Source organism: Balearica regulorum, chromosome 3, assembly GCF_011004875.1.
Source record: "Balearica regulorum gibbericeps isolate bBalReg1 chromosome 3, bBalReg1.pri, whole genome shotgun sequence".
Lineage (NCBI taxonomy): Eukaryota > Metazoa > Chordata > Aves > Gruiformes > Gruidae > Balearica > Balearica regulorum.
In genome coordinates this window covers 33,381,116-33,407,591 of record NC_046186.1, presented here as the reverse complement: position 1 = coordinate 33,407,591, position 26,476 = coordinate 33,381,116, and the positions used below count along the sequence as shown (strand labels likewise).

The 26,476-nt window shown below is 42.0% G+C and overlaps 1 protein-coding gene across 5 annotated transcripts in view; it reads left to right on the top strand.

The window, feature by feature from the left end:
* The window catches only part of OGFRL1 (opioid growth factor receptor like 1), an 84,040-nt gene extending 58,019 nt beyond the window's left edge, over positions 1-26,021 (top strand). For 2 of the 5 annotated variants that reach the window (XM_075747445.1, XM_075747443.1), the window contains 6 exons: positions 19,259-19,345; positions 19,914-19,995; positions 23,151-23,229; positions 23,322-23,388; positions 23,531-23,676; positions 25,203-26,021. In XM_075747445.1, coding sequence (XP_075603560.1) covers positions 19,259-19,345; positions 19,914-19,995; positions 23,151-23,229; positions 23,322-23,388; positions 23,531-23,676; positions 25,203-25,959 — 1,218 coding nt within the window. In that variant the 3' untranslated portion in view covers positions 25,960-26,021. Of the gene's footprint in view, positions 1-16,859; positions 17,275-19,258; positions 19,346-19,913; positions 19,996-23,150; positions 23,230-23,321; positions 23,389-23,530; positions 23,677-25,202 lie in introns of those variants that run through there. The other 3 variants (XM_075747442.1, XM_075747441.1, XM_075747444.1) reach the window with 3 other exon arrangements.
* The last annotated feature ends 455 nt before the right edge of the window (positions 26,022-26,476 follow it).

Here is a 26,476-nt window from a genome sequence, read left to right as displayed (position 1 = left end):
TGTGATTGTTCCCTTTGGGGATTATAGGATGCATAAATTTCTCAAGATGAGAGAGTTTCTGTGATTCATTTTTCTTGGGCTCTGTTGGTTAAGATGAAACTCTTTACCAGTGTTTGTAGTGTTGGCTTTTTACTCTGAATTCTTTTCTTAAATCTTCAGCTTGATTTAATATTACTTATAGCACAGGGAGAAAAGTTTCCTTTCTGTATGACTGCAGGAGGTAGGTATACTGGTTTGAATAAAGGAAGCCATATTCTTTTCATTGCTGGAAAGAAATTGGGTTTGAATTCCTGTAATTTTGTTTGTATTACAACTGAGTGCAGCCTGTGATCGTGCTGAAAGAAGCTAGAGACTGAAGCCCTCCGTGAAAACCTACTGCCCTAAAACTAAATGTGTATTGTTTTATCTTTCAAGATGGAAGCCATTTAAGCCTTATGTCTTTAAAATAAATATTAAAACTATGTGCGTGTTGCCCGTGAGGTAAATGTGGTTCAGTTGTCCCACATAGATACTCGCTGCCCTAGGCCTGTCTGGCTTCTTGCTTCTGGTCCAAAAGGGCATTGGTATCTGGTATACTGTCCTGATAACCCAGGAACTCAAGTGTCCTGGGTGCTTTGCTGGCATGTCAGACGTTGTGCTGTCGCAAGCATCTGGGACTGGCTGTGAGACAGCAGTGTGGGAAGGAGGTGGGACGGGCCGTGTTCATGGCTACTCAGGAGAGGACTCTTTCTGGGCAGTATAGGTATGGCTTTAAGACATTGCCATCAAAGATGTGAAGGCAGCTATGTGGGCATACCCAGGTCCAACTCAATGCCTGGAGTGGATGTGGCCAGGCTGTTGCTGACTGAAGGTGTGAAGGGCTTGGGAAACTGTGCAGTAGGTAAACTCTACCTTACAACACCCACCACACAGGTAGGGCCACAGCCTACTAAACTATCCCCACTCTCCTTCAAAAACACAGTTAATGAGCTCAATGACTGTGAAGTCATTTTATGTGAAATTCAATACGGATTAATTGTTTGAATATTTACCCAGTTTCTCAGGGGAGTTTATGGCACATACGAAGTTCCCCGTTGCTGCTGCTACACTACAGTAGTACTCATGCTCATTAGCTTTAAGATTAATTGGAGCTTCTCTAGAAGGGCTGCACTAAGCCTGCAATATAGACATAGTTCCTTTACAGGGAACTGCTTGTACTTCTTGAGAAATCTTCAGGGGCAAATGAAGACACCTATTTCCTCTTTGTGGCAGCAGAAGTTCCCTGGGGAAGGTCCCGTAGTGCTGACCCTGGGCTGTCTAAGAAGGCGTACGAGATTGTTGCCTATGTGACAAACTTCATAGTTGTATGATGGTCTAAAATTTGACTACTTTGTTTGTTCTCTTTGTCATCCCCTCATCCTACTATATATCTGTCTGCATATGTGTGTGTATATATGTCTACATATGTCTATGTATAGACACACACAGACATATATATACACATACATATACTGTAATGGGGAACGTGGGTGGCTGTTCTCATAGTTGTATTTTGGAAAGCTAAAACTAGGCTTTTGATGTTAAAAATTGTGTATGGTGCCCAGAGCAGTGGTTCAGCTTTGTCTCCTCTCCCTGTTTACTCAGTAACCATAGCTACTGCACTTTCCTTAGTGGGAGCAGATTTCTCAGAGATTCCTTCTTGTAGAATTACTGGTGGAATTACTTTACAAATACCAGCAGAAAGCTTCTGCAATGGAAGTCCAGTCTCTTCTAGTGGCTTCAGCCTGTTTCCTGGCCTAACTAACTGCTCAACCCATGAACAAAACCTGCCCCTGGTTTGCTCCATTCTCAGCAATCCCTCTGCATACTTGTCACTGCTTTGCTGGTTTTGGTTGACAAGAGCACCTGACACCACCTGTTGCTAATCTAAAGAAAATAACCGGTGGTTCTGGCTTGTGCTGAGTATGTTGATGCTCAATAGTAAATATTCAAAGATTTATTATCCTGAATTGTTTTAACTAGCTATTGGAGGTGCAAGTGTTAAAAAAAGTACATGCCTCTTCATAAAAAGCATGCGAGGATTTCAGGTCTCCTGCAGAAAAGGCAAGCTAGCAGGGGAGAATAAATCATCACAGGCACTGTGGTACTGATGATTTGTATTCTTGTAGCACCTACTCCTTAGTCCTGAACAGCCACAAAATAAAAGGCATTCCCCTGCCCCGAATGATGGATAATCTTGGCATAACAGAAGGAAAATAGCAGATGGATATAGATGCATGGGGGGAATACAGTCAGTCTGGGTCAAGATGATGCCAGTCTTAGCTTAGCAACTGTCTAACTTCAGTTGAATTTTTGAGGCTTTATGACTTTGGATCATTTCAATGGAGAGATATGACATGAACATGACTGTCATTGTGCTGTCTTAAAAGAAAAGGAGGAACATTTTGTAACGTTTCTGAAAAGTAAGGAAAGACTTTTTTTTTTTTCAGTGATACCTATTTGCAATGTGGTTCTTGTATGAGTAACTCACTGCTGTAGTTGCCACAACCCAGCACCAAATGCCACAACCCAGCACTGCCATGAAAGTAAAAACTAGGCAACAATGCTTTTTGCTTTTTTGTCCTATAGAACATAGTTGTCCAAAATGTTCTGGCTAGGTGAGAAGGATCCCACTTGAGACTGATGCCTCAGTGTAGATGTCTACAGCTTTGCTACTGCTGTATTCTCCCATTTCAGTGAGAGAGCCTCAGGTAACTAGCCATCACGTGCCTACTCTGCAATGAGGCAAATAATTTTTAGGCTTCCTGAGCTGTGTTGGTTAGGTTGTCATTGACTACAGTAGACTGTGTTGGTTAGATTTCCCACTGATTGTTGTGGAGCTTGGAGACACAGCACAGAAGTAAACATTTAACACTTAACACCAAAATTTCCCATAGTCCCATCTTGTCTCTTAAATTGTCCATGCAAATGTGTCTGCCAACTGAGATGTCCTCAGGTGTCCTGCTTGGCCAACAGATGCTGCTTTTAGGGTGTAAGTCTACCAGAAGCCCTGTGTGATATCTTGCTATACTGGATGTCTCTGATTCCCCTGGACATCTCAGATGTTACCAGACACCTGAGCTTGGGCAACTGAATCACCCGCCGCCCTCCCTCACCGCTGTCTAACACTGAAGAAGTCTGCTCAGACCCTGTGAACATGGTGTACATCTTCATTCAGGTAACCTCAAGTGGTTAAGGACAAAGAATTCGATATGGGAGTGGAAGAAAGCTGAATTTTACTAGCTGGGCCAAGTAGGCAGAGATCCTACACAGCATGTTCTCAGTTAAATTCTTTATGTTACCATGGCATTTACCACCATACCTTGTCAATGCTGTATTCTTGTTTTAAATGCCTTGTCACGCTTGTCACATCCACTGAACATTGTCTTTGCACTTTGTGCCGGGTGACTCAGCTTTGCAGGAAATAGGTACAGCAGGAGATACCCATCAGGGGACAGTGGTGTGGGCATTTCTGTACCCTGTGCTGGTGTCATCCTGGGCGCAAACCTTCTACTTTGGCAGCAAGCAAACCCACTTGCAGCTAGAGAAGCAGGGGTCAGCTCTGCTGCCAGACCTTGTGGTCTGTGCCCTTGGGCTCTGGTACTGATGTGCACTTCATGTGTTTTACGGGAATAGCGTTGCACAGGTCAAGCAATGGCATCTCACAGACCTTTGCCGATGGCTGACAGGAACCTGAGGTAAACTCTGGGGCCAAGAAACCAAGTGATCCATCCCTGAGTCCTGCACCTTCTGTTTGTAACCCACTAAAGTGAAGACACACCACTTTCTCAGTGTTACTCATCTCATCCACCCTCTCATGCTCTCTGTGTTCAATTTTCACATCACTTGGTTGCATTTTGTCTTAATTTAGAGCTAGTTTTGCAGGTGAACAGTGCTGCTGTACTGCCATTCGCTATATGACTTCCGCAGTGCTTACACGAGCTGAGATCCCAAGTGAGTTATTCAAGGTCAGGGAAGTAGTTTGCTATGGCTTTGTACAGGGGCATGGCACAATAAGTCCTTGATTGGGACCAGTGGATGTTAGTTTAATACAAGAAATAAGAGGTTCATTTACAAGGAGAATGGGAGTGATAATGCTGTTATGAAAGGTAGGCATAAGGAAGGATGTAACTTTTTGTTCACAGCTGAAGCTGTGTGATTTTCTCTAAATTGTTATATCACTTAGCTTTGTTAGCCATCTCCGTTCCTGGAGGAAGTAGATGCTTTCAGTAAAAGAATTCTTGGTTATTTTAATGTACACCTCCTTTGCAAGTGAATGGGAAGGGTTAGAGAATGAAGAAGCAGCATTACATCAGTGTGTGAAACCGTGTTATATGCAGAGACACCCACAGAGGACCAAAATTGTCTGTGTTGCTTTGTTGCCGTGCAGAGAAGCTGCAATTGTATTAATGTCTGATTTTATTTGAGTGAAAATAGGACTACTTTTGAACCAAAGTCACAAGGATTGATTTAAAATTTCCATTTTTAAGAACATTAGCTATTAAGAGATGTATTGAATTGTGTCCCTTTAGTTTTGTATACAGTATGCAAAAATGAAAATGTTGTGGTTCCTCATAGAGCATTACATTTACCCTTTCTGATGTTTTTATGCTATCTCAGAAAATCAGTGCAAGAAAGTTTGAATTTTATAGGTGTAGAGTTCAAGTCATTCTACAGATATTTTTTCCTTAATACACCTGTTTTGCAGAGCAAAGAACCAATGAAATATCCTTGTTCTAATATACTTCAAAAAGGTTGTTTTGTTGTTTTGGTTATGGTTTTTTTAAAGTAAAAGATGTTTTGATCCTTTGGTGGCAGTTTTGCTAAAATTTAACTTAGAGTAGCCTTCTCAGGAAAACTTAATTTTAACCACATACTCAGATTGAACTATGAAGGGTTGAAACAGGTTACTAGTGCTAAAAAAAAAAAAAAAAAAAAAAAGTTAACTATGAAAACATGCCAAATCTATTTATTTTTTTTAAAGAACAAAGTATGTAATTTTCTTCTTCCTGAGAATCAAAGAGTCCATACAGGAAGGATAAAGGATTTTGTAACTTCCCTGAAAGTATGCAAATACATTGCATGAGGAAGACCTTAAAGCTTGTGAAACAATGAAGGCGCTCTTAGATAATATCATATGAGGCAATTCTTGTAATGATAACTTGGAGTTGTTGCTCCAAAGTGTAGTGGTCTGGCTGGGATGGAGTTAACTTAATTCATAGGAGCCCCCGTGGTGCTGTGTTTTGGATTTGTGGCTAAAGCAGTGTTGGTAACACACCGATGGGCCACTGATGAACAGTGCTTGCACAGCACCAAGGATTTCTCTTTTTCCCACCCTGTCCCCTAGCGAGAAAGCTGTGGGTGCAGAAGTGGTTGGTAGGAGACACGGCAGGGACAGCTGACATAAATTGGCCAAAGGGATGTTCCACACCATATAGCATCATGCTCAGCAATAAAAACTGAGGTAGAGGAAGAAGGGACAGGGGGTGGCTGGGCATCGGTCTGCCTATGGCAGGATGTAAGAGACTTCCTTTGGTTCGCTTGGTTTTTTTTCTTTTTCCATTACCTATTAAATGGGTCTTTATCTCAACCCACGAGTTGTCTGTTTTGTTCTTCCTATTTTCTCCCTCCGTCCTATGTGGGTGCTTGGCTCCTGGCCAGGGTCAACCCACCACAATCCTTTTTGGCACGCAAACTGAGGCTTGAGGGGTTCAAGATAATGACAGATTTGATCAGAGTGTACTAGACTGAGTTTACAGTGTTACAGCTTTTACTTGGCAGATTGGTACTTGCTCTTGTTGGTCCTGATGATAGTATATTTTCTCCTTTACCTCCCTCACCTGCTCCCTTACTTGCTCCCTTTCTTGCTGTACATTGAATTCCAGGGCTTGTTAATGGTTCCTTTCAGCTTTTGCCATTTTCTGTGTTATCACTTTGTTTTGCTTTGCCTGGGAAACCTATGATAAAAGCGCTGGCCTGGAGCCTGGTCTGGTATTTGGCTCCTGCATCACTACCCTCCCAATCTCTGGAGAATCATTTCATGGAGACAGCATACCTTTCTCCTCTCCTCTGGGAACCACTTTGTGAGGAGAGTGAAGAACAGCACCTCCCCCTTGTCCTCTAAGGTGGATGTTTCCAGCCTTATTGCAATGTCCACTCAGTTTCTTGAACATCCCTATGCAATCAGAGCTCTCATATGGATGTGGGCTGTGAAGCTGATTTTGTCTTCTCATAAGGGTAGCTAGCTGGTAGGGGATGCGACACAGAAGTCTGCTCTGAGGTAGCCGATTCCTGGGTGGCAAAATATGTGGGAGAATTTGGGCAGTGTACTGGTCTGGCTATGATGGAGTTAACTTTCTTGATAATAGTGCTGTGTTTTGGATCTGTGGCTAAAACAGTGTTGGTAACTCACCAAAAACCTGCAGGACCAGGTGTTGCCAGGCAGTCTCCCATCTGCGTACCGCTCCAGGTCTGCCTTTTCCAAAGAGTTGACCCAAAATCAATAGAAATTCCAGACTGTCTTTAAGCTGACTTCAGTATGCTTCAGGCCATCTTGGCAGAGCCCTGGCTAGTGGTGTTTCTCATCAGCTTCTTGTACCATCTTTTAATTAAAAGATTCAACCTAAAGTATTTTCTTTTGTATTGGGACTCTAGTAGAGATAATAAAAATACTTTATTATCAGGTACGCAGTATTACTTCTCACTGGGGTAACTGGTGCACTCAGCTAGGTCAGTAGTGCTGGAAATTGTCTTTGTGCTTTGTTTTGCGGTTTGTATTGTTCTTTTGCAGCCACTTTAACTGGTAGGTAATAATGTCATGGTTAGTTTACTACAATTTATGCTTGGACAAAGTCCTGAAGCTATACTGCTATAAACAAAATCCCACAGGTAGCTGTCTTTTGAATTTACTAGCCATCTCAGACAGATATACTAACTCTGTAGGCCTGGAAGAGTAATCGGTAATCAGCAGGTATTTTGTATCCTCAGTTAATTCACTACCTCATGCCTTACACAGGACTTGTTTCTGCCTATGTTTAATGGATGTTTCCTTTGTTTAAACAGTGGATTTTGCAAAACTAGCATAGAGTCTATTTGGTGATTATTCATTTCATTCATTTTTGAGCATGCTAACTTAGCTATCTCATCTTTCTTAACACCCCCAACAGTTAATGGAGCAAGGGGCTCCTCCAGAGCCCTGTTCACTTTATGTTATAGTAGCAGGTAGTGAAAACAAATAGCAGACCTGAAGAGCAAAACAGTCAGTGCTGAGGACCTGATACCCACAGTATAAACGGGATCTTTTCTTCTTCAGAATAGTCCTAATCTGGGCCCATAGACTGAATGCCCATTGCGTCTGAAGTGCATTGGGTATACTCCTGGACCCCCATCTTCCAGTTTACTTAATGTGAAAAAAACCAAAACAATTAGCTTTAAAAGCTCTTTTCTGATCCACACTAAAACACTAATATAGGTCCATCCTCAGAGCACCGAAGTCAGATTACAGTTCTGAATCTGTTGCTGTGGCAGCCTCCCTCTTCCTTCATTCCCCGCAAAGCAAGTCTGTGAAGACTTGCTAGCTACTTTATTCCAGCAAAGTTGGGTGCTGAGAGTTGCACTGTGACTTCTCTGTGACACCACTGAGTGCAGAGCTGCTCTCCTGGTGGGACCATGCTTTGCAAGAGTTGTTTAAACCAGCTGAGTTTGTCAGTCATTCATCAGATGGCCATCAGCTTGGTAAATTAAAATGTGTCTAGGTACTGAAGATGGATCTCTTCTTGGGTAACTTTAGGTATCTTCAGTGTAAATGTCAACATGTAAAGTCAGTCAGTTGCTCTCCCTCTATAAAGAAGACAAAGAAAGAGGTACTTCATCAGGCCTAATTTAAATGTCTATGTTAGGATTAAATGATTCATGACCTAAAAGTTCCAGTTTTTCTCCACTGACTGTAAGGGGACTCTGAACAACGATTTAGAGGCACTCATGCTGTAGATGTCCAAAGTTGCATGAGAAGCCCACTTCTCCTTTCCATGTCTGAGCCAGAATTGAGAGACGTACTTGAGGGTTCTTCTTGAGGGTTGGGTTTTTTTTTTGTCAGATTGAATCGTTTTTATCATTTTCTGTCATGTTCACACCCGGTGTGCTAATGATGACTTCTTTCACAAGTTTTATTCAGTTCCTGGTGTTTTCTGCCTGGCTCAAAATGTCTCAGAAGCATATCAACCATCACTAGTTTCCACTCCATGATCTGAGCACCAGTCTCATTAAATCTCAGGACTGCGTACAGAAATACCGATGCTGGAACAAGGTTTAATTTGTATCTTTGTGGATGGTTGATGGTATTGATAACCTGCAGTGTATTAACACACTGAATTATCAAGCCCCTTAAAGGAGTAATGAATACTGCTTACAATGACTTTCTGCCAAAAACATTCCTTTGTAATGTAAAAGAAAGAACACACCAAAGCAGTTAGATACATGTAGACTGCTGTGTCTGCTCAAACGGACAGTGCTGAAAAGGGCTGTTCCTATTCTATCTTTTTTAGCCCTAATGTGATGCTTACACTATCACAGATGCTTTATTTTTCACTCTGGCATGCCCTCAGACCTGTAGAGTATTTCCCTGCTTAAGGACAGCTAGGAGTGGTGTTAGAGGGTGACAAATTTTGTAGAAATGCAAAGATTAATCATTATTTTCATCTGGAGCAGAACAGGGAGATGATAATTATATTCTAGAAACTGCAAACACCTGCATGAGGGTGAACTGCTTGTGTCAGAATTTCAGCCAGCTCCCTTACACAACATCCAGAACACTCAATATCGTTACTCATGCATGGCTGGCAATCTTTATTTTGTTTTCATCCTGATTCCTTTGAAGAATTCATTTAATGAGCACAAACATGCATCATGGTTTTTTTCCTCCTGTGTTCCTTGCAATGTTAACATTTTCTCTTGATCTTAACTTGTAGCCTCCCACTACAAAGAAACAAGACCACAAAGCACGGCAAGCCAGGAAATGTCATCGCTTTAATGTTCTTAAGAAAAAACAATTGGGTTTTGTCCTTTTTAACATCAATTTCAAGAATAAAAATTGCCTCTGATTTGTTAGCCATACATTTCTTTTGTAGGATGAGTGTGGGGATTTTTTCAGGTTATGACAATGCTGAAGCAAGTATATTGTTTAGTTGCTCTTATCTTCTTGGTAAGGATTGTCCTGTCCTCTGAATAAGCCACATTTACCCAGCAAGGAAGCTGCTCCTTGCTTCCCATCCCTGGGCTGGATCAATGCTTTGCTTTTCTGGCTGTTCTCAGCTTGGCCTGCTGACTCTGGATTTGGCTGTGACCTGGTTTGTGTTTTGATTTGTGATGACCTTTGTTTGACAATGTATTTTAACAGCTTTATCCACTGTTAATTCTCTGATTTTATCTGTAGTTATGGTGATACTGTGGTGGGGTTGTTTTTAGTTTTGCTTTTGGTGTATTTTAATGACAATGCCATTGATTAACATATGTGTAATTTGCACTCCCTTGTTCATCCCCAAATCCTGGAATTTCCCAGCTCACCTAATTTTATTTTATTTTTTACAAATTGACTCCTCCCAAATCCATCTGCAAGCAAACTCCTGGATATGATGTACTAAACGAGGGCAAAGCACTCGTATTTTAGCACATTACCACCAATATTTTGCTGGCCCTTCTTGCCACATGCAAAAGGACAATGATGTGCTTATTCACTGCTATCTTTATTCAAGATAGAAGCGAGCCCATTTGGATGCCACTGGTTCATTCAGCCTGGTCAAACACCAATGTGAAAGAACAGTGATGGCTTTCCAAACATATCAAAGGCTGCCTGCACTCCAGCTGCCAGGTGGATTCACACTGTAACATGGCATGTTATGAAACGAAACAGGCTAATTCTGGAATACTGCACATGCTCACTGTGTTCAGATAATTTTATTCACTACATCAGATTCCTAAAGTGAACATTTGTTACCATTATTTGTTAACACATAACTCAGATTCTCCATATAAAGGAAAGATCTTCCCTATACCTTGTTAGCTCTCCAGTGTTACAAGAAGCAGAATTTCATCTCTTTAAACTTACCATCTTGCATACTCTATTGAGATGGCAAGTACACTTAATGTATTGGTGGCTCCATGGAGATGAGGGGGGAGAGGCTTTTGCAGGCTCTACTAACATGATTTCTTCAGAATAAAAGAGCACAATAGCATTATGATGAGGCTGTCCTGTGGTGATCTAAGGGAGCCTGTGATAGGGAATATTACAGAGGCAACAAGTAAGATAAAATGATTACTCCTTTCATTCCAGAATCTGTGAGCACCAACTGCTTAGAGTTTTCTCTGAAGCTCACATTATGTGAATTATAACACGCTTCAGTCCCATCCCAAATCAGGTTTGTGTCACAAACTGTGGGCTATTTTTTGCTCCTCATCACTCCAAAGTAGTTGAATTCTTCAGCTGTGCAGTTTCCTCTTTCCAGCCTGCCCATCTTGAAGTCATCTACAGTTTGGCAGGGATGGGGAAGGGTCACTCTGAGATGCCATCAAAGAGAACTAGGCAGGACTGATCCAGAAGACAACTCTGCCTCGTGCGGTTGGGGAGCTGGACCTGCGTTTAAATGCTGCGCTGCATAGTTTAATTAAGTAAACTAGCCCAAATGGTTGTAAAAATCATTGGCTATGTGATAAGTAAATGAAAGACAGTATTGTTGGTGGTTTCTGTGTCTGGTTGTGTTTGCCTGCTTTTATATGTCAGTCTATGCGTGTTTGCCTTAATCACAAGCTAAAAGCCCTGTGGAGCATCAGTGACCTAATTAAAAATGGCTTCTCTGATGAACTTCTTCCCTAGTTTATGCATTTATATAGGTTTTCTACAGATGACATACAAAGTATGATATGGAAAAGGATGAAAAGCAGGTGGTGGCAGAGTCACTGCCTGCAGTTGTCCCAGTTGTGTTATTTGGCCTTGTGCCAGCCTCTGACTGGAACTAACTGCTGAGGAGTTGGAGATCAATGATTTTAGGCATTTTCAAATTATCCTTGATGAACTGTACAAAATCCACAATCATCCGCCCAAAAGCAAACAACAGAACTACACAAATGCCTATAATTTAACATGAATTTTTTTTTACGTGTAGGGATCCTATGAGTCCCATGAGTCACATCAATCTTGACATCAATTAGATCTTTGAAATCCACACATAAACCCAGGCAGCTGGTTTCAGTCCATCACAAGGGTGATGTAGGACCCTAGCTATAAATCAGGGGTTGCTGCACAGCAGCTCATTTAGACCATGTTGTGTCCTACAACTGGATTAATTTCCCCTCAAGAAACTGGCTGTAGTCTTGTGCCGTGTTTGAAAGGCCGGTCTGGGAGAAACTGAGCAGAATCTTAGAGGCTTAAGGACTGGACTGAGGCTACTTCTCTGACCACCTAGACAGACCATCTTAAGGTAATACACTCTTTTATTAATTTGTTCTGGGCTTACCTTGGCTGTGACCTTTTACAAAGCCCTAATACAAGACACTCCAATAAACAGGGCTTTAGTTAAGGTCTTCAGGGTTGTAATCATAACCCAGCAAAAAAGGGAAGAACTTCCACTGGCTTTAGTGAGCTTAATACACTGATCTGTAATGTCTAGCATGACCTCTGTGAAGTCTTTTCTTCTCTGCAAATTAATTTCAGATTTCAGTAGAAAAAAATTTACGCAAATATACAACCTGACTTCTGAGTTTCCATTTAATCATTTCCAATGACATTCACTAGAGGAAAATTATGGAGAACTTTATAAATTAGATTCACCTTCTATAGATACTACATCAGGCTTGGCATTTAGCAATCTGGAGCATTACTGAACTAAAGAAGAGAATTGAAATTCACCATAGTCAGATATTCATTGAGAATGCCCAGTTCCTTTCAAAAATAAGCCAACAAGGTAACAAACCCCTTTAAAGTACCAGTCAGCTATAGCTATTGCATGCAACCATTGTCATATCTGTCTGACTTTGTACACTTGCTCAAATGTATGCTGGTGTCCAAATATATTCAGACCCTTGTCCAAACATATGTTAATTATACTGTAACTCCTAGATATTTCTGTTGTATTGGTGCCTTTCTGCATTTCTAAAATCTACCTCTGTATGTTTAAGTATCCACTACAAATTGGTTTACATTATCTTGACTAAATTTCATTTTACCAATGTTATTTATTTTGCTCTCTTCTGCCATTTATCAAAGTGGTTTTGTAGTCTATTCATATCCTCGAAGGATGCAGAATCCTTCCCAGCTTTATAACACCTTAATATTAGGTTGGTAATACTCTCCACAGTTGTTAATTGACCTCTCTGGTATCCTATTCAAAACATCCTCCCAGGATAATGATAAAGTATTACAATTACCTCATATTTAATTTTTAATAATTTTTTACAGTTATCACACTGATATATGTGCAGCATTAGCCTCCAGAAAGTGATGTGGTATCCATTTTGAAGTCCTTATAAAACCACCTCCTCATGAAAAAAAAATAAAAATTTACTAATCTGTGCTGTTTAAAATGTATATGAAAGTATATAACCAGAAGTCAAATGCTTATGCTTTTTCATCAGCTTTATGAAAGTCGGTATTTGATGTGATGGTGGTCTGAATTTCCCTAGGTCTTCTATCATTCTTCAGAACGGGCAGGGTAAGCACTACTCTGGCCTGTGTTATGTGGAAGTCAGACTATTTGATTGAAACAGGTCTGCCTGGATTTAGCATTTACTTACCATCTGTTGTACTGGAATACTTTGGTGAACTGAAGTGCCAAACATTCACCACCTTCTCAAAAATGAGTACCAATTACAACTGTGAGATAACTAGAATTAATTATTTATTTTTAAAATTAAGATCTGTCTTGTGGGGATCTGTTTAAGCTGTCATATACCACCCTAAGAAGCTATGTAAGGTGCTAGAGCCTCTTCATGAATCCTGACTGCCTCTAGTTAACAACCAGAGCCAGCAATAAGCTGCAACTGTGGAAGATGTTCACAGAAGAAACACACACACCTGGCAAAGAGCAGATCTGCCCCACCACATCCAAACCTTAGAGTGTTCTTATGTCAAAAACTCCAACCCACGTCTTTCTGGGCAGCTGAGAGATGGTTGTGAGTAACATGACAAAAATAGCAAATGACTCTTTCAGGGAAGGAACCCTTCGTTCCTCATTCAGCTGCACAACGGTGCAGCCAGGTCTCAGTAGGCACAAAGTGGATGCCCCACCGCTGCCTAACTAGTGATTCTTTCTGAATGTTGATCTACATAGGAGCTATTTAATCTTGCTTTCCTGAGCAAACTCATTTAAAAACTAGCCACTGCCCAATGATAAGCTAAAGGATGAAAAACAATTGCATGAGAGCTGACTCCAGCTGAACCACAGATTATTTGCATGGGTATTTGGAACATTTTGAAGGCTTGTCTCATTGGTGCCACTGCCTTTTTTTAAAGTGCCATACCAACAATCAGTCAATTCAGTTTCTAATTTGAGAGTTCTTCTAGCCTACCTGCCGATAATAAGCTCTATAGCAGTGAATAATGCCTTACAACGTTTCCATTTGGCTAGAAAAACCTGTGCCACCCTGGCAATCCACGACCAGTCAATTCAGCTTCAGCCAGCCTCATTTCTCTCACTTCTTGTGTAGATTGCAGGCAATATGGTATACCTAGTTATCAGCCCTTAAGAAACTCCAAAAATACATCCCAGTACTTCAGGAAAATCCATCACATCACCTCAGCAGCATGGACTACTGTAAGCGAGTCAAAGCAGTCTTCTGCTCTTGGCACTGGCTTCCCATAGCAATACCAAGTCAATTAATTTGACTCCCAGTTCTTACTAGTGGCCTGAGACCCAGATCCTTTAAAAATCCTCCTAAATCTGTGTGATAAGATTTGGCTGACAGCTTTGCTCTTCGGATAGAACTGAGCTTTCTATAATAAGGTGTAGTTACCTGCACAAGAGACAGAGCTTTCTTCCAGGAAGATCTTTAGTTTGTGGGATTAATTGCCATGCAAACTAAATATCATCAGAACCTTCACCTGATTTTTTATGCATGCACAAGGCATGATTTTGATGCTCTGCTGTCTCTAGTATCAGCACAATCTGAGGCAGTATTGACAAAAGCTGTAGCAGGGGAGGGGAAGCAGAGCTGGTCTATACTGGAACCAGTTGATGTTGGTCAATGGAACTAACTACTCAGCAGGCAGTCAAGACAAACAAGTTCCAGACATCAGAATTTCTTGTCATTTCCTTCAAACTGTGCCAACGGCGTGGGAGGAGATACTGTGGAAGCAGGAAACAACTCTGCCTTTCCTCCAAATAAGGTCAAATCAGAAGGAACTGTCCAAAAATGTGAAACATAAGCACGAGTTTTATAAAAGACTCTGCTTCCCCAACTGTACCTCTAGCTTCCAGCCTTACTGCTTGCCCTCTTATAACCTTTCTTGTGCCTTCTTGATGAGGATTTTTTTATTCCATATTGAAACTGTCCACTGGCAACAATGAAGCTGAACCTTCCTGCGTACTACCTGCATTCCTGGATATCACATTTCAAAAAAGTTCCAGTAGAGCTTGAAAACCTACAGGAAAAGGTGACAAGGATGATGAGAGGCATGCAATGACTTTCTTGCTCGATAAGACAGACTAGGGTAGGACCTTGCATCTTGGAAGAAAAATGATAGGTATTGAAGTGATAGAGGTTTATAAAATTGTGAATAGTGTGGAGGCAAACAGGGAACAATCATACTCTGTTTCTCATTTTAAAAAAAGAACTAACCAGCATAAAACAAAAATATAATCTATTATATTCTAAATATATATACTGGATAACATGTATTTACGTACCATTGTTTCACTATGTAACAGAGGTCAAAAGTCTATGTAAATGGTATAGGAACAGGTCCATTGATGGCTATTAAAATGAAGACTCAGATGCAACCTTTTGCTCTGGAGGTTTCTAAACTTTTGATTTTTCATAAGCTGGGAAGATATGACAGGGTAAAGACTGTTAAGTAGATGTCCCATTTCTTAAATCCTTCAGTGAGGATCCCTAAATGACCATTTCTGACACTGGAAGAGTGGGCAAGATGATTGACCAATTTGTGTACGATCATCCTGTTGTCCCAACCTTTATTGTGGAACAGGCACCACCTCCAGTACTGGGGCTAAAATAGAGGCAAGGGGGTTGGCCTGAATGTTGGGGTGGGGTCTTGGCTGGGACCACTAGGTTTGTTCTTGGGCAGAGCCGGGTCCTGAGGAGGACAGCACCTGACATGATGGTGACTAAGGACTGTTGGAAAGGCTGAAGGGGATTAATCCCCATGAAGAGCAGAGGAGGAGCAAAACTGTCTTGGCCAAGGCAGGTGATGGTGGGAGGAGGCAGAGGCATGGGCACCTGAGGCAGGCTGAGCTGTAGGATGGGCACGCAGCTCAGCCATGCAATTGTGGCTGCACCTAGGTGAACTGCAACTGCAAATAAGCTTGCCTGAAACAAGGCCTGACAACCAGTGTTTCCAGTAATCCTGTCCTTGGTGTCAGTGTGTGCAGCTCGTACACCTGAAACAGTCCTGAAGGAGGGTTACGTGTGAGTGATGTGAATGCATCTAAGCATGATGCTGTGGCAACTTGAGTTAAAATGATCTTTCAGTTTATAGAGAAACAAGATGATATCACCTCTACAGTGATGATCCTGACATCCAGTTAAAATGTTGGCACCTTCACTTGATGCTAAAACATTGCAGCAGCAGCAGAAAAAAAGGCACAAAATGAGTGAGGGAATGGGGAAAGTAATTTACAGCAAGAGGCTGAAGAAGCTTGACTTGTTTGGTTTACCAGGAAGAGGACTGAGATGACTTGATGATAGTGCACATCTTTAGGAGCAGTCGGTATACTGAACACCACAGAACTGTCTTTCAGGGAAAAGGAAGAAATCTGTGAGTGTGAACTGAAGCCTGACAACACTGGCTAGAATGAAAAACACATTTTTAATCATGGAGGTAAGAGCAGCCACTGGAACAGAGTGCTAAGCCTTCACCTCATCAGGTCTTCACTCCAGGCAGTGTTTCTGTCCAAAAGGCATGCTCTAGCCAAATAGAAAATACACTGCCACTGCCCTTGCCAATTCCATCCTTCAATGTCATGTTGGTTTTATCCCCAAACTCTCAGGGGTTTTAGGAGCAGCTGAAACTGGCTGGGTACCACACTATTGCCCCCTCCGTTCCTGTCTCCTCTGGCACCTGTAGAGTCCTTAAGGTCCACCTCACTGCAACCCTTCCCATGTCTAGTGGACAACCCGTGTTTGCACGCTCCTGGGAACACGACTGCTTCTGTCACCAAATAAGCATCTCCTTCAGAGACCACTGCTTGTGGCAGCTGCCATCCCTGCTCTTCTCGACAAAGGTCCGCACCCACATGGTTTTCTCATAACCCTTTCGGGGACACCGAGGTCCCCTCCAAGAGGAGGAATCCCCTCGGGGCGCACCTCCTCGTAGGAGAGATTTCCACCATCTCCCTGCGGAGCACGGGTTTCTCCAGGGCCGCCCGAGCCCCGCGGCACCGTCCCCCGGCCGCCCAGGGACCCCGAGGCCGGGCGAGCGGTGCCCGGGGTGGCGGCGGGTGGCGCTAGGACACCCCGCACGTCTCCGCGATGCCGGCGGCCCGGTACCGCCGGGGCCGGGCGCACCGGGCGATGTGGGGCGGGGGGGGGGGACTGGGCGTGCGTGCGTGTCTCCTGTGGAAATCCCGGAGCCTCCAGCTCCGCCCTGCGCGTGTCCGTGGGCTGGGGCCGGGCGGGGGAGCAGCCCCGGCCGCCGCCGCCGCCCCGCCCCGCCATGCCGCAGCCGTAGGCAGCCCGCGGCCGCTCCCAGCCCTCGGCCTCCACGGCCTCCGGGCGGCGCGGCGGCAGCGGGCCCGGCCCTGCCCTGCCCTGCCCTGCCCGATGGGCAGCCTGCTGAGCGGGGTCAGCTTCAAGGAGCCCACCACGGTGGAGGACTGCGATTCCACCTGGGAGACCGACTCGGAGCCCGAGGCGGCGGAGCCCGGCGGGGAGCCGCGGCGGCAGGAGGGGGTGTGCACTGCCGCGGGAGGCGGGGAAGAGCCGGCCGAGCTGCCCACCGCGGACTGCCGGCCCCCAGAGCCCCCGCCGCCCCCGTCCCCGCCGCCGGAGGAAGGGGAGCGCGCAGAGGCGGACGCGACCAGCCCCGAGCAGGTACCGCCAGCGCCGGGCGCGCCCCCGCCTCGCCCTACCCGTGGGCCCGGCGGTCGTGCTGCGGCGAGCCGGGAGGAGCGGCCGCTGCGGGGCGGGGGAGGCAGGGCGCGGGGCGGCTGCGACGGCCAGCACTTCCCGCTGGCGTCTGCGCCCTGCGGAGCCTGGCCGGGAGCTCCTGCCGCTGTCCCGCTGAGCTCCGAGGCGCCGGAGAACGGGCGGAGCCGAGCCGAGCCCCCGGGCCGGGGCAGCCCCGCTGCCTCCTGCCCTCCCCGCTCTGCGGCACTCGGGGGCCGGAGCACGGGCCCGGGCGGCTGCCCGCGGCTGAGGCACCGCGGCGCGGGGAGCTTCCCGTTGCGTTGGGCGGCTTGTGATCAACTAGCTCTGCAGCTCAAGTAGAAATGAGCTGATTTCAGCCCCCCCCCCCCCCCCCCCCCCCAGTCATTTCTACTTCTGGGAGAAAATTGAGGCCTTGAAGTGGTTGTCAGTCCCGCTGCTGCTGTTCCTTGGGGAAGGTTTGGCTGTAAATTAAACATAGCCTCGAACGTGGCCTCTTAATTGAATGGGTTAAAAATCTGAATATTGGATCATACATGGCAACAGATTTGTGACGACTCGGCGGGTGAAGAATTTTCAGGGCAAGTTTGTGTCTTTTAGGAACCTTTAAAAATCTTGACCCTAAAAAATGAAAGGGTTGCTTTGGCCATAATTTTATTGGAGTTAGAGTTGAATGCAAGGTGGACCAGCTGGGTCTTTTTTTTTAACCTGTAAGATGTATTACTTTTATATTTGGTTGTGAAACTCTGCAAAATTAAATAAGCATCAGCATTTTGCCCTTTTCTGCTTCATACATGGTGATACTAATGCCTGACAACTGAGTGTCAAGGGGTGTTGTTTGTTCGAGTAAGAGTCTTTTGCCTGTAGGTCTTACAAAAGGAAGAATGAAAAGAGATGCTTGTTTGTCATTCATGTGAGATTGATAAGCAATGGGATGGGCAATAATAAAAGTAAATGTTCAATGCAGTCCCAGGGAACTTTCCTTTTTAGGCTTGACTTTAACTTATTTCGTGTGTATTGCAAGGAGTGGAATGAAATATTCTCATTTGGCCTTTTGGTTTAGTGTGGCGACTTACTTTATGAGATTAAAGAATACAAAACTCCTTCCTGCAGTATGGTTATAAAGAACTCACAAAGAAAATAAAGTTGTTCACAGTAAGTTGAAGTCTCTGTACACTAATGCTTCATTTTCTGTTTTTCTTCAATGCGTGCAGCTGTTTCAAATGTTCTCTGAAGTCATTGGGATTATTTCCATTGACCTTGATGGGCTCTGGTTGTTTCAGGTCACAGCTCCCGAACAGCTGGGGGCCAGTACAAGTTCTCGTACATACGTATTTTCTCTAAGCAAACTTTTGTTTTGGGATTTAGTGGCTCTTCTTACTAGGTTTTAAATTTAAGTTCTGAGAAACAAATAATAGAAAAAGGTTCAAGAAGGTGTTAGAACTGCAATTTAGTTTGTCCATGACTATTCATTTTCTTCCACAGGATGCAATGATAGCAATTAAGTCAATGTACACATGACAAATAGTCTTTGCAAACAGGATGATTTCCTGTTCAAAATAAGGAGTGTCTCCGCATTTTTGTGTTTGATTACTTATTTCATCTTGTGCTAGCACTTGCTAGGTTACTTTGAAGTCTTGCATTTGGAAGTGACAATCAGCCTGTTGATTTAAATCAAATTTGATCTCATTGGAAGGACATTTCATAGTCTTGCTTTTGTATTTTATTTTTTAATTGAGATTTACAGTATGTGGTGTTAAGTATTAAGCAGGCAGATTTTCAGTGTTTAACCAAACAGTAGGGGAATGCACGTACTTCTGTATGTTTACACTGCTGAAAACCATCATGAAAAATAATTATTTTAATATTACACAAATTTGCTATTTAGTGTGTTTGTGCATGGTTATTATCTACTTTCTAACTGTTTCAGAGTGGTGATGGAACTGAGCTGACAGCCAAGCCAAAGAGAAGCTTCTACGCAGCAAGAGATTTATACAAGTACCGACATCAGTATCCAGTAAGAATATTTTATGGTTTAAAATTGCCTTTTTAGTAGAAGACAGCACACAACCCAAACATTCCTAATCCTTTGTGGTGCCTAATAAATACAAGAAATTAGAAGAATCAGAAAGCTGATGCAGAGGCCCAACATATGCCAGTAGGAGAGGAGTGAAACTAGTGCAACATCTTTTCATCCCAGGTGTACATGCAAATACGTGAGATGTGTAAGCCTGGGAACAATGGTAGGAGCCCAGGAAAAGGCTTGTGCCTTGAACATCAAAGAGGTTACATGATAGAGTTTGGACTTATTATTTGCGTCTTGGAAGTTCCTTGAGACTAAAGTCCAGGTGCTGCTCTGCTTGCTGCTTTAACCTCTGCCTCAGCAGGAGAAGGTACCAGCCAGGAGGAACTTGCAGATCCTTACGCTGAATCTTTAAGCGCACGAGTAATTCTAAGTGATTTCCAGTTTTCATAAAACTCTGAAATTTTCTTGTCCTCAAATTATTCAGAGAGCACAGTATCACTTTCTGGATACTCTTGATAGGTTTTTGTAGGCTGATAATGTGCTATTTCCTTTCTTTCAGCAGAACTTTAAAGATCTTCGATATCAAAATGACTTGTGCAATCTCCGCTTTTACAAAAATAAAATTCCTTTTAAACCTGATGGTGAGTAATCTGTGGCAATAATAGTGATAACAAAACAATGCTCACTAATAATAGTAACAAAGTGAAACTGTATTGATAATTGCGGTGCTGACAAATTTAAGGTGTATATTTATATATTGTATGACTTCAACCTCCCGTGTTGGAGTAACATGTTGATAACATGGGAGAAGGTTATGGTTAAACCAGAGTTAGCTTTCGCTCTAGGGAGGTGGTGCTTTTCTCATCCAATGTCAGCATGATGTAATACAGGGCGTTGTTTGTACCACTACTTTACAGTAGTGGCACAACCTTTTATTAAACAAAGATAAAGTCGCTCCACTATGCTGCACAAATTTTTGTTGCTTGAATAGGAGTGGCAGGGATATGGGCGTTATCCATAGCGCTATGTAAGGGAAAAAGAATGTGTTGTAACTACCTCATGTGTGATTATTATAATAACAATAGCAAAATAATTTCTCAAACTCCCTAGTGGTTCTGATAGTGGAGCAGGAAAGGTTCTGCACAAACACAGGACGAGCTGAAAGATGACAAACCCTGCTGTAGAAAGTTTGCAAGCAAAGTATGAGAGACGAGAGGGTAGCAGACAGATGGGGAAGCAGAAGGAGGCAATAAAACAGTCTTGGTTGTTAGCATGGTAGACAGGAGTCTCAGCACATGAGAGCTTAGCCATTGGCAAAAAAAAAAATTGCAGATCGAAAATAAAAGAATGATGAGGAGGTTACTTTGAAGGTGTGTGCAGAAAGATGCTCTCAGCATGAGAGCAGCTTGGGAGGAAATAGCAAAGTGCACATTGGAGTGCAGAAGAAGTGAGTCGTGGAGGCTGCCATTGAGGCAGAATCCTTTCGGAGGCAGGATCAGTCTCATAGCAACAAATGGGTTCTGATAAGGTAGGAAGGGACAGGTCACAAAAGGCTTTGGAAGTGGAGGCATACAGTTTTTGTCTGATGTTACAGAAAAGAGCTTCACAAGGAAGAATGCAAAGCCAAAAAATAATATAAAAAAGCCACAGTCTAGAAATGTGTTCTTACCAGCAGCATTCAGGGTGGATACAAGCATGACAAGAGAACACTTTCCAAGGTCAGGAAGAAGGATGTTGAGATGCAAAACGTTAAAGTTCTGATAGGAAGCTGAATGGGAAAGTGTTATATAGAAGGATCTAAAGATGTGCATATAGGACAGTTGAAGATGAGAGCTGTTTATAGGCAAGATAGTGATAATATCCTCAGCAAGTGAGAAAACAAGTCAGGTTAAGTGAAAGAAAGAAGACCTTTGTTTTAACAATCTTCAGCTTAATCTCAATATCCACAGGCAGATGTTGAAGACTGTTTTTAGCTTGACCGGAAGAAGAGTTAGATCTGTGAATTACCAGTACAGAGGTAGCAAATTCAGGAGAGGCTACACAGAGAACAGATACAGAAAGAAAGAGAAGGGCACTGAAGTCCATGTGAACCTGAAACTGAAAGCCAGAAAAGGTTGGAGAGGCGGAGAGGAATCCTCTAAAGTGCAAAATGAAGGAGCAGTTCGAGAGGATTAACCAGGAGAAGAGATAGTCATGAAAGCTAGAGGAGGGTTTCCCTCCTAAAATTTGTAAAGAATAAAATTTCTCTTAATATTTTAGGAGAAAACCACAGTTGGTAGTGTCAAAGGTAGCTGATAGGCCATGGAGGCTAAAGCATTGATGGCTGTGAGCTCTGGTTATGTAGAAGTTTTTATGGAGAATGGGAAAGCATAGCCACCACCTTGACCTAAGCCTATGGATCTGTGAGAGTGTTCAGAGAGAGTCTAAGGTACCATGTTAGGGACCAAACTACTGGGGAATGTTATTAAAAAAAAGACATTTCTAGTGCAATACTGTAGCTGAAGTTTAATTCCATGACCTAGAGATTTAGCTTGTGGTTCTGACTCGGAGCTGGCCTGTCTGTGTCTCCACCCTGGAACTGAGCAGCAAGTGTTCCGGTGCTTGAAATGTTGGTTGGACACAGTGCAGTGATGGCAGGAGGTTCTCTTTGCAAGGTCCTTTTCCAGCCTTGCTGCACTGGAACCCTCAAGTTCTTAGCAGACCCTTTGACTGGCTGCTTTCTCCGTTTCTTGAAGAGTACCAAATGAGTTCTCCTTTATCATTGAGACCCAGGTGGAAATTTTCACCGGGGGGAGAGAAAGACATCTCAAATGTATAATAGGAGACTATCTATGTGGTGCTTTTGGCTTTTTAGGCCACTCCTATGCTATTTGACTTTTGGGAGAGGCTGTGCGGCAGTGGTAAAACGGTTGTTGGTTTCAAAATAGAAACAGTCTTAACACTGAGCTTTCATTCATGGAAAGAGACTGAACAGGTTTTGGAGCAAGGAACATCTTTTTATGTACTTTGTGTATTTTTGCAGTACCTGGAAAAGTGCCCTGGCCCCTGACTGAATTTCACGGTCTCATTGTGAAGAATGATTAATTTCCTTTTACATGTACTTTGTCCCCTTTTTTCATCACTGTGTCTTTCCAAGAGGAACTGACTGAACTCCGCAACTGTTCTGAGACCACTAAAAGCTGAAATTCTCATTTGTTGAGTGTGACCTGAGAACCCAAGGTCAAACTCATAGCAACAGCAGCAAGACTCTTGGCCACAGCTAATTGAGACAGATTTCCCAATTGTAATGTTATTTCCAGCTGGAGAGATTCCTGGAATGGGAGACTTGTTAAAGAGTTAAGGCTTTGTTCTACTAAGATGAAATTTTTTATATATATATATGCAGAGTTTTGTCTTGTTAAAGCAATGACAGGTGATTCACGATGCAATATTTTATATAAATGGTTTGTTAATTACCAGTCAGTGTGATAAAGGGATCTAGGACATGAGAATTTTTGGGGAAGTGTATTTTACAGAGGTTATTGTCACATAGCCTCTGCTGGTAAGTACTCAGTACAAGTCAGTTGATTTTATTTATATTGAAATTTGATAAATCTCTTGTTTTTAATTAAGCTTTAGTAACTAAATTAATTTTAAATTAATTTTATTTATGGTTGCAATAGACCTTATTTCACATAATATGTGAAAGAGAATTAAAGTATGTATTCTATCATTATGTTAACATGGCATGTACTTTATGTAGTTGAATACTGGTTTTGATGGCTACCTAACAGTTTTCAAATTATTTTTTATGCAGGGGTTTATATTGAAGAAGTCCTAAATAAATGGAAAGGAGACTATGAAAAACTGGAACATAACCACACTTACATACAGTGGTTGGTCACTTATTACCTATTTCTGTTTCAAAGCATTAATTTGATTAAGTGTTCATGTACTGTGAGCCGTAATGCACTTTTTCTTTTAACAGGCTTTTCCCACTGAGGGAACAAGGTCTCAACTTCTACGCTAAAGAATTAACTACATATGAAATTGAGGTAATACAAATAGAGCTCAATACAAACCATCACATTAATTTTGATACATAACTGCTTTTTGTTATGTAGAGTTGTTTTATACAATGCAGAAGTACTTGCTTTAGTGCCACTTAGAATTTTGGATGTATTCTTTGTTTATTAGGAATTCAAGAAAACAAAAGAAGCAATTAGAAGATTCCTTTTGGCTTACAAAATGATGTTGGAGTTTTTTGGAATAAAACTAATTGATAAAACTGGAAACGTAGCACGAGCTGCTAACTGGCAGGAAAGATTTCAACATTTGAATGAGTAAGTAATGACATGCACTCCACTCTCTAGAATTGCCATAGAATTTCTTTAGCCTTTTGTTTGCTAGAGAAAGGGAAGATGTATTTTCCAAAAATTGCCAGGAGAAAGAGAAAAAAGAAATAGTTGATGCCTGGTTTGTATCTGTATGTGTACGTTCCTCCTTCCCTTTTTTTGATTGTGCTTCTTACCCATTACCAGTCTGACATAATTGAATTCCCTGAAAATACACCTCTAGATGAAGAAGATCACAGTTTCAAATTAATTTGTTTGTTGTGCTACAGAACGCATTTTCACCTGATCCCAAAGCACTGCTTCTCAGTTGGAAAGAACGAGTGGCTTATCTTTGTATTTACATTTCTTTTTGAGAAAAATCAAATTCTCCACACCTGTATGGAGGCTAAATAACAAGATTTCCCTCCCTCCTCAAAACATGAAATATTATGTATTTAATACTTTTTAATTGAAATGCTTAACTGGAGAGGTTTAGACATGCTTTAAGTCAAACTTTAGCCTGACTTTCAGCAAATTACCTCTGTTGCTTTTCATTGGCATTGTGTGGAGCGTAAGTTTGCACTGAATTTTGTCCCATGCAAATCTTGTGATCACTTTTCTAATACCTCTGGCCCTAGAGTTGAAGATTGTTTTCTTACAGTATTTTTTGTCTCCCATCCAAATGAAAGCTTGTAGGTAGAATTGCTGATGGATAATTTTGAGTGAAAAATGGGAATAATTTGTTATTAATTTTACTTAAATATTATATGAGCCAATGCAGGTGTGGGCTCAGACTCAGGCCACAGATAAAATGGGGTTTCAGGAAGCCCAAATGTTACTCACTGCACATTTTTACACTGTAATTCCTATATTCTCACCAGTGAGTAGCTACACAGTTTTAAGTCAGGAACTGGGACTCTTTTTACCTAATTTTAGTCATCTAAAACTTAGTCATTTAACTTTTACTGTTTACTTAGCTGTACTTTATGAGGGAAAGAGCTCTGCACAAGCACTTCCAGAAGACAGTTGGTTCCATTTATCTTAAATACTTCTTAGGGCAATGGGACTTGCTCTCCAGAGGTTTTTCTCCCAGCACGGACTGTATCAGAAGTGCAGGTAGCTAGTCTGGACTGGAGACCCAGCTTTTAAATACCTTAAGTGAAGTGAATTCCTGTTCTGTAGCTGTATTACTGCAATACACTACAAACCGCATATTGTATAAGGTGACTGGGTTTTCTCCTCAGAAAGAATATATACAGCAGAAGGAATCAAAATCAGTACACACTTTGATTTTATTTTTTTTCAGGCTGTTGCCTCAGTGCATTTTACAGACACTAATTTTCACTCACTACATCCTAGCAAAGGAGGTGCTAGCAAGCTTCAGCAGCTGTGAGAAATTAAAGTATAGGAAGCCTGAAGTACACACCTGAAGTGATAAAAAGGAGTGAGGAATTGCAGTTCCAGTTCTCTATCTGTAAGGTGTTTTGTTTTTTTTTTCTGATTCAATGGAATTTTTTCACCCTTTTCTTCCAAAGGTCTCAACACAACTACTTGAGAATCACTCGAATTCTGAAAAGTCTTGGCGAGCTTGGATATGAGAGTTTCAAATCTCCCCTGGTAAAATTTATCCTCCATGAAGCTCTTGTGGAAGATACCATTCCCAACATTAAGCAAAGTGCTCTAGAATATTTTGTGTATACTATTAGAGACCGAAGAGAAAGGAGGAAACTCCTGAGATTTGCCCAGCAACATTATACGCCCTCAGAGCATTTTATCTGGGGACCCCCAAGAAAACAGAAGTCAGAGGGAAGCAAAACAAATAAAAAGCCAGCATCTCCAATTTCTATTCACAATAGCTATATTTCTAAGCATAAGAAACCAAAAGAGCCTAAGAATACATCGGCAAGTGGAAGCTCAGCTGGTAAAACAACTGAAGAAAGAAAGGTAGAACTCACAAAAAACGGGGAAGAAAATGACCAGGATGAACGAGAAATGAACTGTGATGCTGCTAGGCAGAACAGTGAAAAGAACAGTGATACTGATACCTGTCAGCTTTCAAAATCAGAAGAAATTCATGATACTTCAGACAGAAAGGAGGATGCTTCTCAGTCCAAAAAAGATGATGAAAATCTGAACAATGACTGTGGAAATCACCCAGGCACTATAGAGAAAGATTTATGTGACGCTGAGAATTCTTCAAATAGCGCATCAGCAGAGCCACAAGATAACCTTGATAAGGATACGCTTTCAGGGGGGACCACCACAAAAAATAAGGATGAGCTCAAATCATGAGTCTGAGGTTAAAAATTATTATGTTTCATATTGAATAAAGCAAATTATTCATTGCTCCTTCATTTTGGGTGAAATTTACGTTTAGTGTAGTATAAAATGTTCACGAGACTATGCTTGTTGTGAATGCATCAGATTAGGCTTCTGTCAGGTTAATGAATTTTTTTTTTCCAACCTCAATTTATTGGCAGGCAGCCAGGTGTGGCTCTTTAAAACAATCCTGTATATTCAAAGCTAAGAAATTTATTATCTTTTCCAGACAGATTGCATAGAAAAGCTTATCTATTTTTTTGCCGTTACCGTCATCCAGTATTAAAAAAAAACAAACCAAAAAACCCTAACTTACTAGAAAGCCTTGGAACATCAGAATTTTTAAGTTTCTTTTAATATGCTTTAAGTCTTGTTTTCCTTTTCTGAAATGACTAGAAATTATTTCGAGAGCACAGTTTTTTCCCTAGTGGATATTTTTTTTAGGAACTATGTTCATGTTTAACAGCAATATTTGCACAGCATCTTTTAG